The sequence below is a fragment of the Lithobates pipiens genome, unplaced genomic scaffold (genome assembly GCF_037356315.1).
Source record: "Lithobates pipiens isolate NorthernLeopardFrog02 unplaced genomic scaffold, aLitPip1_a1.2 Scaffold_18, whole genome shotgun sequence".
Taxonomy (NCBI): Eukaryota; Metazoa; Chordata; class Amphibia; order Anura; family Ranidae; genus Lithobates; species Lithobates pipiens.
In genome coordinates, this window is record NW_027507758.1 from 595,125,501 (window position 1) to 595,138,053 (window position 12,553).

General features: G+C 42.8%; 1 protein-coding gene across 1 annotated transcript; it reads left to right on the plus strand.

Annotated features, from left to right (window-relative positions):
- Positions 1 to 356: 356 nt before the first annotated feature.
- LOC143986805 (taste receptor type 2 member 140-like) lies at positions 357 to 1,304 on the plus strand. The gene has a single exon (XM_077485212.1). The coding sequence runs from the start codon at positions 357 to 359 to the stop codon at positions 1,302 to 1,304; it is 948 nt and encodes a 315-aa protein (XP_077341338.1).
- The last annotated feature ends 11,249 nt before the right edge of the window (positions 1,305 to 12,553 follow it).

Below are 12,553 nucleotides of genomic sequence, written 5' to 3' on the forward strand. Positions count from 1 at the left end.
CAAGTGTGATTTGATTGTACTTCTGTCTCTGTCTGTTTCATGGTTCCTGACAACTGGGTGTTGCATGCAGCTAAACCCTTAAAGCCGAGGACGCATATGTGCGTACGGTCGGCGCTAAGGGGTTAATCTCAGTGCCTGCAATAAGCAAGATCATTTTTGCACTTGGTGTTCTGGAATTTTATAACAACATCCACCAATGTTTTGCAAGTGTCAAATGTACTCTCCTCTTTTCCATTTGTATAAAGATCGGTAGTGCCGATGTGCTTTCATTATAATTTGAATGTTAAATGCATCCATCAATAAAGAAAGAACACTTCTCTATTATAGAAAGCCATCTCTTTTATACATTTAAAAAGATGAACGAGTCTACAGAAGAAATCTACTATGCAATGAATTCAATACAACATCCTTTTGCATTTGGCTATCTTGGAATAACAATATTAGCAGGTCTAGTGATACATTTGTTCATTGTAAATGTTAATCTCATTGACTGGATGAAGGGAAGATCAATGACAGGTGCTGATAAAATAATCACCTCTATCGGGATATCGAGGATCTTGTTTCAAATGATGGGCTTATTATTTTCTATAGTGCAATACTATCAAAAGTTCCCAATAATATTTCAGATGTTCGCAAGTTATACAATGTATTCTTCAGACCGTTCCAACATTTACTTATCCACCCTGCTCTCCATCTTCCTTTACTTCAAGATCTCCACCTTTCACAGCACCTTCTTCTTACGTCTGAAGGACATCATCTACCTAATTATTGCACCTATTATGTTTTCTTTTGGATATACATCCATGTACTTATTGGTCACTCAATCTACAGTTCCTCACAATTCAACAAAAGTCTACTTTTCATATGATAACCAAAAGCAGAAGATAATGTTATATTTAAAATCCTTGTGTGATATTTTCCTATTTTTAATGATCTTCATAACTTCATATCTTCTTATTATTTTGCTTGGCATCCACATGAATAGAATGAATAATTGTGGAAATGTAACGAGTAGTACAGATGCCTATAGTCGGACTCTAAAGTTTACTGTTGCCTCTATCCTGATCTGGTCTATTCATTTTATAACAAGTATGATTGATGCATATATGAGGTTTTTGGACTTTATGTGGTCATTTTTTATAACTATTGTTATTACAGCTCTACATTCTGTTTTGTTAATTTACGTATCCACAAAGCTAAGAAATCAGTTCTTTAGGATTGTCCATTGTTGGACTGACTGCTTGTTCAACAGAAAAGTTCCTGGACCTCATTCTATAGAGACAATGGAGGAGACTCCTTTGTGATTGAAGGAAACATATGCAAACTCTCCTAATTTTAACAAAGCTAAAAGATGTTGGTGTTTTGCCTATGTTTGCAACTGTTACACTCACTGACCACTTTATTAGGTACACCTTGCTAGTATTTGGGTTGGACCCCCTTTTGCCTTCAGAACGGCCTTAATTTTTGGTGGCATAGATTCAACAAGGTGTTGGAAACATTGCTCAGAGATTTTGGTCTATATTGACATGATAGCATCACGCAGTTGCTGCAGATTTGTTGGCTGCATATCCTTGATTTCAATCTCCTGATCCACCACATCCCAAAGGGGTTGTATTGGACTGAGATCTGGTGACTGTGGAGGCCTTTGGCGTACGGTGAACTCATTGTCATATTCAAGAAACCAGTTTGTGATGATTTGAGCTTTGTGACATGGTGCATTATCCTGCTGGAAGTAGCCATCAGAAGATGGGTACACTGTAGTAAAAAAAGGGATGGACACGCTCAGCAACAATACTCAGATAGGCCGTGTCATTAAAATGATGCTCAATTGGTACTAAAGGGCCAAAAGTGTGCCAAGAAAATATCCCTGCACCATTATAACACCCCCACTAGCCCGAACTGTTGATACAAGGCAGGATGGATCTATGCTTTCATGCTGTTTATGCCAATTTCTGACCCTACCATCTGAATGTCGCAGCAGAAATCAAGACTCCTCAGACTATGTGTAGCGGGGACATAATTGTGTATTAATGTAATTATGTTTATACCAGTGCTGAATCTATGGACATTGTGATGATTGAGTGCTTGGAGCCATCTACTGATGCAATCTGGTAATGCACAGATATGATCTTAAAAATACCAAAAGACTTTGATAGGAAGTGATGCTTGTTTTGGACAAGAGTTTGACCCTTGTTACCCAGGAGTCTGTGTGACCTACCCATAAACACTCTGATATGCAGTGCATGTTGGGTAGAATATAAAAGGAGCTGCAGCGGCCATATTTGGTCTCTTAGGACCACGTTGCCTGCCTGTGCCGAACTATATAGAAGGTTCTCGGACGCGTTGGTAGATCGTCACCGCGGAGTGCAAAACGGACTGTTTGCGGGGTGACTTGACAGAGCCAAGAGCTGATGAGCAGATTGATGGGGATCGGAGACACTTGTCGAAGTAGTGGAGAACCGGATCCAGTCAGCGGAGCGACACGGAGCATCTGGCCCAGTCTAAACAGAAGCAAGCTGCAGTCATCGGACCCAAGCCATCACCCAGAGCTCTGATCCAGTTGGTGAGCGGGTTATGTCCCACCGTTTAATCTATTGCACGTAGTTAGACTTATTCACAGGCCTTTCTGGAACCTGTTGTTCCATGGAAGTGTAATTGAGCAACTGACATTTAGTAGGCTCGAGGCCCAGTTCACTTTAGAACTCAAGTATGATTACAAGTTTTTGGAGTTATACCTGGAGTATTCTGAGTTAAATTTCTTTACTTACCCCTTTGGATTACAATTTTCGGAGGAACTATTTAGGCTAGCGAAAAAAGAAGATAAAGGAGGAGATACTTTAAGTGAGGCCTCACTTAGACTTTGAATAAGGGGAGCTCCCAGGTTTAGATAATAACATACTTGCATGTTGTTTATACTCTGGAACGACAGTACAATCTCGGTAACCACCTATTTGCTATACTTTCAGTAAAAGTATTTCTGTTTAAGAGTGCAAGTGTGTGGTCTACTGTCTTTCCCCACCAGGTGGAGCCAGAGAATCCTGAGGGATCGATACAGGTACTTTACACTGTTTACGTTGTACTGTATTAATGTTGCACCACAGCTGTGCCAAGGGGACAGAGCTATACAGATGGGGGGTTTTCTCAGTAGAGTGCAGGCCCAACTCAAACTAGCAGCTCCTTCGGGGGTCAGTGCTACAAATGCGTTTTTCCAATTTTCTATTGTCCAATTTTGGTGAGTCTGTGCAAGTTGTAGCCTCAGTTTCCTGTTATTAGCTGACAGGAGTGGCACCCGGTGTGGTCTTCTACTGCTGTAGCCCATCTGATTCAAGGTTCGATGTGTTGTGCGTTCAGAGATGGTATTTTGCATACCTTATTTGTAACAAGTGTATTTGAGTTACTGTTGCCTTTCTATTGTCTCAAACCAGTCTGCCCATTCTCCTCAGATCTCTGACATCCACAATGCATTTTTCTCAACACAACTTCCACTCACTGGATATTTTCTCTTTTTTTGACCATTCTCTGTAAACACTGGAGATTGTTGTGTGTGAAAATCCCAGTAGATCAGCAGTTTTTGGGAATACTGAGACCAGCCTGTCTGGCACCAACAACCATGCCACATTCAAAGTCACTTAAATCCCCTTTCTTCCCCATTCTGATGCTCGGTTTGAAATTCAGAAAAGTGGCCGGTGAATATATATATATAGTATCTCACAAAAGTAAGTACACCCCTCACATTTTTGTAAATATTTTATTATATCTTTTCATGTGACAACACTGAAGAAATTACACTTTGCTACAATGTAAAGTAGTTAGTGTACAGCTTGTATTAAAATGTAAATTTGCTGTCCCCTCAAAATAACTCAAAACACAGTCATTAATGTCTAAACCGCTGGCAACAAAAGTGAGTATACTCCTAAGTGAATATTTCCAAATTGGGCCCAATTAGCCATTTTTCCTCCCCAGGGTCATGTGGCTCATTAGTGTTACAAGGTTTTAGTTGTGAATGGGGAGCAGGTGTGTTAAATTTGGAGTTATTGCTCTCACACTCTCATACTGATCACTAGAAGTTCAGCAAGACCCTGAAACTGAGCTACAACAGGGTGGCCAAGACCATACAGCAGTTTAACATAACAGGTTCCACTCAGAGCAAGCCTTGCCAAAGAAGTTGAGTGCATGTGCTCAGCATCATATCCAGAGGTTGTATTTGTAAAATAGATTTATGAGTGCTGCAGACTGCATCAAATTGGTCTGAATTACAGTCATCCGAGAAGGAACACTGTGTAAGTGACACTGTGGGCACTGATGGGTAATACTGTGGACACTGGTAGGTGGTGCTGGTGGGCACTGGTAGGTGGCACTGCTGTACACTGGTTATGCACTGGTAGGTGGCACAGAAGCCTCTGCAGAGGCTCTCCATGAATGGGACTGATGTCCCTCTCATAGCTGCCAGTGATCAGCTTTTTATTTTCTCCTCAGAGTACCAGTGTGAGGAGACAAAATAGCCGATTAACGGCTCTGTTTACATCATATGATCAGCTGTCATTGGCTGACAGCTGATCACGTGGTGAGGGGTCAGGACTGACCCCATACTCCGATCTGTGATCAGCCGAGTCTCATAGTTACATAGTAGGTGCGGTTGAAAAAAGACACAAGTCCATCAAGTCCAACCCATAAAACGCATAGACTCGCTGATCACAGAGCATGCTGCACACACCCTGCAGATGGTGCGCAGGCTGCTCGAGCACAGGAGGGCGTCTATGGACAGCCTCCCAGCAAAGTAGGTCCGCGCTGTAGCTGTCTTTCGGCTATAGCATGGACGGGAAGAGGTTAATGGCTGTGTGTTTAGTTTTTTTGAGGGGACAGCAAATTTACACTGTTATACAAGCTGTATACTCACTATTTTACATTGTAGCAAAGTTTAATTTCTTCAGTATTGTCACATGAAAAGATATAATAAAATATTTACAAAAATGTGAGGGGTGTACTCACTTTTGTGAAATACTATATATCAGCCTTGTAGAGGGGTTACTCTACAAAAATGAAACAAAATTGTGAATGAAAGTGAATGCCGAGTTTCCTGCTGAAGCTAACTTTTAAAAAAAGTTCTTACTTAGAACTGTATATAGCACTAATAGTGTATTATTATATCACACAACTTATTGGCAGCACAAAGGTCTACTCACATTAAAACAAATGAACATCGACTTGACAGCAAATTATTCTAATGTAGAAACGTTCACATCTCTCTCTCCTATCCCTATCAAGCATCTGCTCATCTTTTCAGAAAGTTCCAATAATAAGCGGGGTGACGTCATGGCCCCGCCTACCTGATGCATTGCTTCCAATCAGGAAAGGGAGAAAGCTGAAATGGACTCCAATATTTATTTATTATTATTTTAGTAATTTAATTCAAAAAGTGAAACTCATAGATTTTATATAGATGCGTTACATACAGAGGGATATATTTCAATAATTTCTTTCTTTTAATTTTGATGATTATGGCTTACAGTTAGTGAAAACCCAAAATTCAGTATATCAGAAAATTGTAATATTACATAAGACCAATAAAAAAAAAGGATTTTTAGTACAGAAATGTTGGCTTGCTGAAAAGTATGTCCATGTACAGCAGTGATTCTCAACTAGGGTTCCGTGGAACCCTATCATTCCTCCAGAGGTGGCTAGGGGTTCCTTCAGCATTGGGAAATTTCTGCCTCTCGGATAAGTTCCCACCGACACCATTGATCTTTTTAGCTATCTGTAAGGAGGTAATTCTTCCCAATGACCACAAGTGTAAGGACCATTCTTCTCACCGACCATCACACTAATGTATCATGAGTTGTAGATATCAAATTTTTAGCAGGGGTTACTCGAGACCGAAGAACTATTTCAAGGGTTCCTCTGTATTGAAAAGGTTGAGAAAGGCTGATGTACAGTATATCAAACCAAGAAGAACCGCGCTCTTTAACTACACACACTTCCCACGTGATCCCAATATTCCAACAAATTGACCGTGTTGAAAAAATATATAAGAATGAAGTGCACAAGTGTTAATAGATGATCATATTTAACATGATTATCATTCACCCATAAATACAAATATGGATTACATTTAAACTTGCATATTAACCACTTAAGGACCGCCGTATTGCCATTGTACGTCAGCACAATGGCACAGGCAGGCACAATCACGTACATCTACGTGATTGCCTTCCAGCGGGTGGGGGGTCCGATCGGACCCCCTCCCGCTGTTTACGGTGGTCCGATTCGGTCCAGGAGCGCTCCGTGATGAGGGGATGGCCGTTGGTTTTCGGCCACCCCCTCTGGATCGCTCCTGGCCAATGAGAAGCTTCCTCCCCTGTGTATTGTTTACACAGGAAGGAGGAAGTGATGTCATTCTCCTCGGGGCGGTCTTTTTGACCGGACTACGAGGAGAAGAGTAAAAGTAAGTGTGCACCAACACTACACTGACATGTAGGTACACACAGGCACACAAACCCCCCCCGATCCCCCCCCCGATCGCCCCCCGATCCCCCCCCCCGCCCCCCCTCCCCCCCCAGTCACAGTGTCACTGATTGCATTGATCATTTCTTTACTGATCAATGCATTCAGTGTCAGTTGTGACAGTAAAAACTGTCAGGACAGTTAGTGTTAGGTCCAGGGTAGCCCCCTATCACCCCCCAATAAAGATTTAACCCCCCTGATTGCCCCTAGAGTTAACCCTTTCACCCCCTTTTGCCAGTGTCACTAAGCGATCATTTTTCTGATCGCTGCATGTGTCGCTAGGTAGCTAGTTATTTTTTTAGGTTCACCGCCAGGTTTTTATATCGCTAGGTACCCCGATATATTACCCAATAATGGTTTTAACCCCCAGATTGCCGCTAGTTAACCCTCTCACCCCCTTTTGCCAGTGTCACTAAGCGATCGTTTTTCTGATCGCTGCATTAGTGTCGCTACAGTCGCTAGGTAGCTAGTTATTTTTTTAGGTTCACCGCCAGGTTTTTATAGCGCTAGGTACCCCGATATACTACCCAATAATGGTTTTAACCCCCTGATTGCCGCTAGTTAACCCTTTCACCCCCTTTTGCCAGTGTCACTAAGCGATCATTTTTCTGATCGCTGCATGTGTCGCTAGGTAGCTAGTTATTTTTTTAGGTTCACCGCCAGGTTTTTATATCGCTAGGTACCCCGATATACTACCCAATAATGGTTTTAACCCCCTGATTGCCGCTAGTTAACCCTTTCACCCCCTTTTGCCAGTGTCACTAAGCGATCGTTTTTCTGATCGCTGCATTAGTGTCGCTACAGTCGCTAGGTAGCTAGTTATTTTTTTAGGTTCACCGCCAGGTTTTTATAGCGCTAGGTACCCCGATATACTACCCAATAATGGTTTTAACCCCCTGATTTCCGCTAGTTAACCCTTTCACCCCCTTTTGCCAGTGTCACTAAGCGATAATTTTTCTGAACGCTGCATCAGTGTCGCTAGTGTCGCTAGGTAGCTAGTTATTTTTTTAGGTTCACCGCCAGGTTTTTATAGCGCTAGGTACCCCGATATACTACCCAATAATGGTTTTAACCCCCTGATTGCTGCTAGTTAACCCTTTCACCCCCTTTCACCAGCGATCACAGTATAAGTGTCACTGGTGACGCTGGTTAGCCAGTTAGTTATTTAGGTTCCCCGTCAGGTTTTTATATAGCGCCAGGGACCCCCATATACTACCTAATAAAAATTTTAACCCCCTGATTGCCCCTAGTTAACCCTTTCACCACTGATCACCGTATAAGTGTTACGGGTGACTCTGGTTAGTTTTAGTTTTTTATAGCATTTTATATTCAAATCCGGAAGGCAGTGCTTGGTTTTCGGGGTCCCGTACGTGGCTAGGCTCCCAAAAAGTCCCCCACATGTGGTATCCCCGTACTCGGGAGAAGCAGCAGAATTTATTTTGGGGTGTAATTTGACTTCTGCCCATAGCATGTGTGAGCAATATATCATTTAGTGACAACTTTGTGCAAAAAAAAAAAAAGTTTGTAATATTCCCGCAACTTTTGGCAAAATATAAAATATTCCATGGACTCAACATGCCTCTCAGTAAATAGCTTGGGGTGTCTACTTTCCGAAATGGGGTCATTTGGGGGGGTTTTGTGCTATTTTGGCATTTTATGGCCTTCGAAACTGTGATAGGTAGTGAGGAGTTAAATCAAAAATTTGCACCCTTAGAAATCCTGAAGGTGGTGATTGGTTTTCGGGGTGCCGTGCGCGACTAGACTCCCAAAAAGTCCCACACGTGGTATCCCCGTACTCGGGAGAAGCAGCAGAATGTATTTTGGGGTGTCATTTCACATATGCCCATAGCATGTGTGAGCAATATATCATTTAGTGACAACTTGGTGCAAAAAAAAAAAAAAGTTTGTAATATTCCCGCAACTTGTGGCAAAATATAAAATATTCCATGGACTCAACATGCCTCTCAGTAAATAGCTTGGGGTGTCTACTTTCCAAAATGGGGTCATTTTGGGGGGTTTTGTGCTATTTTGGCATTTTATGGCCTTCGAAACTGTGATAGGTAGTGAGGAGTTAAATCAAAAATTTGCACCCTTAGAAATCCTGAAGGTGGTGATTGGTTTTCGGGGTGCCGTGCGCGACTAGACTCCCAAAAAGTCCCACACACGTGGTATCCCCATACTCGGGAGAAGTAGCGGAATATATTTTGGGGTGCAATTCCACATATAACCATGGCATGTGTGAGCAATATATCATTTAGTGACAACTTTTTGTAAAAAAATTTTTTTTTTTTTTTTTGTCATTATTCAATCCCTTAGGACAAAAAAAATAAATATTCAATGGGCTCAACATACCCATCAGCAATTTCCTTGGGGTGTCTACTTTCCAAAATGGGGTCATTTGGGGGGGATTTGTACTGCTCTGCCATTTTAGCACCTCAAGAAATGAGATCGGCAGTCATAAATTAAAAGCTGTGTAAATTCCAGAAAATGTACTCTAGTTTGTAGACGCTATAACTTTTGCGCAAACCAAAAAATATACGCTTATTGACATTTTTTTTACTAAAGACATGTGGCTGAATAAATTTTGCCCTCAATGTATGACTAAAATTTAGTTTATTCGATTTTTCTTATAACAAAAAGAAGAAAATATCTTTTTTTTTCAAAATTTTCGCTCTTTTTCCATTTATATCGCAAAAAAAAAAAATCGCAGAGGCAATCAAATACCATCAAAAGAAAGCTCTATTTGTGGGAAGAAAAGGACGCAAATTTCGTTTGGGTGCAATATTGCATGACCGCGCAATTACCAGTTAAAGCAGCGCAGTGCGAAATTGCAAAAAGACCTCTGGTCCTTAAGGTGTTTATTGGTCCGGAGCTGAAGTGGTTAATAATCCAAAGGCTGAAGTTAAAAAAATGCATAAGAAATTGGTCAAAAAAGTCCTCCTTAACTACTGAATATATCCTCGTGTAATAGTCCTCAAAGGAACAAATTTGACTTGTGAAGTCAATTATAAACAAATAAAACATCACGTGTCGGTTATAGTGTCCAAAAGTTCTGATTCCTTGCTTCATAAACCGTGAGACATAACGTAGTGTACCACCACTGAATATCAAGATTGGCTCCTTACCAGATGTCAAACAATTATTCGCACATCAAAGGATCAGATCCTGCTACACATGCTCCTCAGGCCTCCAGAACTCCACCCTCTTCCAAAATCATGGTACAGAAAAGCTCCCCATATGAACAGATTCCCAAATTCACCATAGAAAGGAGAAAAAGGCGCTCCAATAGTGTAAAATTGCTTTCCTGACAGGCTCCATGGCAGCATACGTGTGGGTTAGCCCCGCCTCCATAATTACCCAATAGGACCTCTACTCCCATAAATCTTTGCTCCAGGCTGCTATCCGTGTTCCTTTTTTGTCCTCCTCCATAGGACAGGTGTTTCCTATCTGAAGAGATCTTCACTACGATCAAGTTGGCCGACTATCAAGCTTTTGTTCCTCCGATAGGCCCTGTCTGTTAAGCATGGGTATGGAGTGTATGGCAGAGTAGCGCTGAAGACTTTGTTTATCCGAAGATAAGTGCGCACGGCTTATTACCTGCTATGTAAGGTGGCCATTATCTGCCCGGTGGATCGGTGGTGTGTGCTTGAACCTGTTCGGCCAGACGATCGTTGGTGGAGTGGTGAGCTGTAAAAATTCCGTTTTTCATGGCAGCAGTGTTTATGTGTTTTCTTTTCTACCTGTGTCTTTTCATATGCCAGCTGGTTCTTGTGTATAGGCGCTGACGCTTCCGCGTTCCAGCAGCCTTTCTCCCCCTGTTTCCGGGTCCAGCGCTGCGTTCTGCGCATGCGCGGACCCAAATCCAAAGCGAGGCTTGGTTCCCGCGCATGCGCGCGGGCATCTCGCGTCTGACGCCGCTGATGACGTCATGGGCGCCATATTTAAAACACAGTGAGAGATGTCAGAATTTGGGAATGATTGCAGGAGATTCAGCGACTTCCCGGGGCTATTCTCTGGTTGGTGTAAGGTAGGTTTATGATCTGCTCTGATGTATTGTTGCTCCTGTGTTTTGTATGGCTGCTTATGAGGGTCTATTGTTGTTACAGTCAGCGTTCTTAGTCATGGATGCCTCACTGCCTACCAGTGACCTGCCCGCTTGTAACAGGTATGTGCATGGCTGGATTGCTGTGTATTTGTGGAGTATTCCTTAGCATTTGATACCAGCCTGGTCTGTATCTCTCTCTTTTCTTGTGTATTTCCTTATAGCCCTTCTAGGTCTGAACCGCATTACAGTGCGCATAGTCGCAGTGGATCGTCAAAATCGCACCACCGTAAATCATCGTCAAAGTCTGGTTACCGTAGGTCTTCCAGATCTGAACAACGCAGTGGTCACTCGCATTCAAGCAGAGGACCAGATAATTCATGTTGGGGCTGTAAGATGCCCATTTCGTCAGACAAATCGCTCTGTGATCATTGCTTCTCTAAAGTCGCAGATGAAAGAGATGGTGCGGATCAACGCTTGGAATCTATGGTGAGAAGAGTGGTAAAAGAATCCCTGCAGCAGAGGGAAGCTCATCACGCTATGGAATCCCCCTCAGACCCATTATGTCCTTCAGGAGGTGAAGGGCTCTTACAAGAGACTGGGGAATCTTCTCAACCAAGCCACCACTCTGTGCTCTTGTCTGACAGCGAATCGGATCCAGAGGATCCAGGAGTAGGATTTGATTATGCTTTAGTACCTGCTCTTGTCAAGGCAGTGAAAGAAGCTTTAAAATGGGAAGAACCCACTACTTCTCCCCAAACAAAGAAAGTTTTTCAAACAACTCAAAAAGGAACGGCAACATTTTCCTTTCCTATCTGAATTGGGAGAAATCATTACTGAAGAGTGGAGCAAGATTGATAGGAAGAGCTCCATGCAATCAAAGGTGTCTAAATTGTACCCCTTTAAGGAGGATGATGTGAAGCACCTTGAATCAGCTCCTCTGGTAGACGCAGCACTTATGCGTTTAGTCAAATACGTGACTCTCCCTTTGGAAGACACAGTATCTTTCAAAGATCCGTTAGAGAGAAGAATTGACTCAGATCTGAAAAGAATTTATCTAACTTCAGGGATGGCTTGTAAACCAACTTTGGCTTTAGCCGCAGTCTCAAAGGCTATTGAAACATGGGCCGACAATGTTGAAGAGTTCTTGAGAGGTATCTCAGTGAATACGGCTAAAGACTCTCCCATTCAGGAGATCAGAATGGCATCAGCCTTTTTGGGGGAGGCATCTATTGACATTACCCGCCTTCTGTCTCGGGCTATGTTGGCAGCAGTCTCGGCACGCCGTGCTTTGTGGCTCCGTCCCTGGTTGGCGGATCCAACATCTAAGCAGGCATGGTGTCGTATACCATTTGAGGGAACCTCCTTGTTTGGTAATAAACTAGATATCGCCATATCCCGGGCCACAGGTGGGAGGTCTGGGTTCCTCCCTCAAGACAGACGCCTTCAAAACCAAAAACGTATTTTTCCAAGAAGGCAGACCTCGGATCGTGCTAGAGAAGCGCGCAGTTATAGACCCGGCAGGGAGTTCTCTAGATCTTGGAGGTCCAGACAATCCTCCCTTAAGAAAACCTCAAAGGGGGCTTCCGCAGGTAATCAAGATTCTACCAAATCTTTTGAATTTGGGCGGCCTCAATTCAAGATTATTGGACCGTCATGACGGTTTCCTCGGGTCACAAGTGGACTTTCATCAACACTCCGAGATTAAGGTTCATTCCCACAACAATTCCAGACTCAGAGGAAAAAGAAACAGGTCCTATTGACCTACGTAAGTTGTTTGCTGGATCAAGGCGCAGCCGTGCCCGTGCCAGAAGATGAACGTGGCGAAGGCATGTATTCTCCTCTGTTTATGGTTCAGAAAAGAAATGGCGCATGGAGGCCGGTGATAGATTTGACCTTCCTCAATTTCCTCATTCGCAAGGAAAAGTTCAAATGGAGTCTCTTCTTACAATCCAACAGTCGGTGCAGCTAGGGGATTGGTTAATCTCAATCGACTTGAAGGACGCATAC

Excerpts from the sequence above, each read along its gene's own strand:
- LOC143986805 (XM_077485212.1), top strand. The coding sequence starts at position 357 with ATGAACGAGTCTACAGAAGAAATCTACTATGCAATGAATTCAATACAA.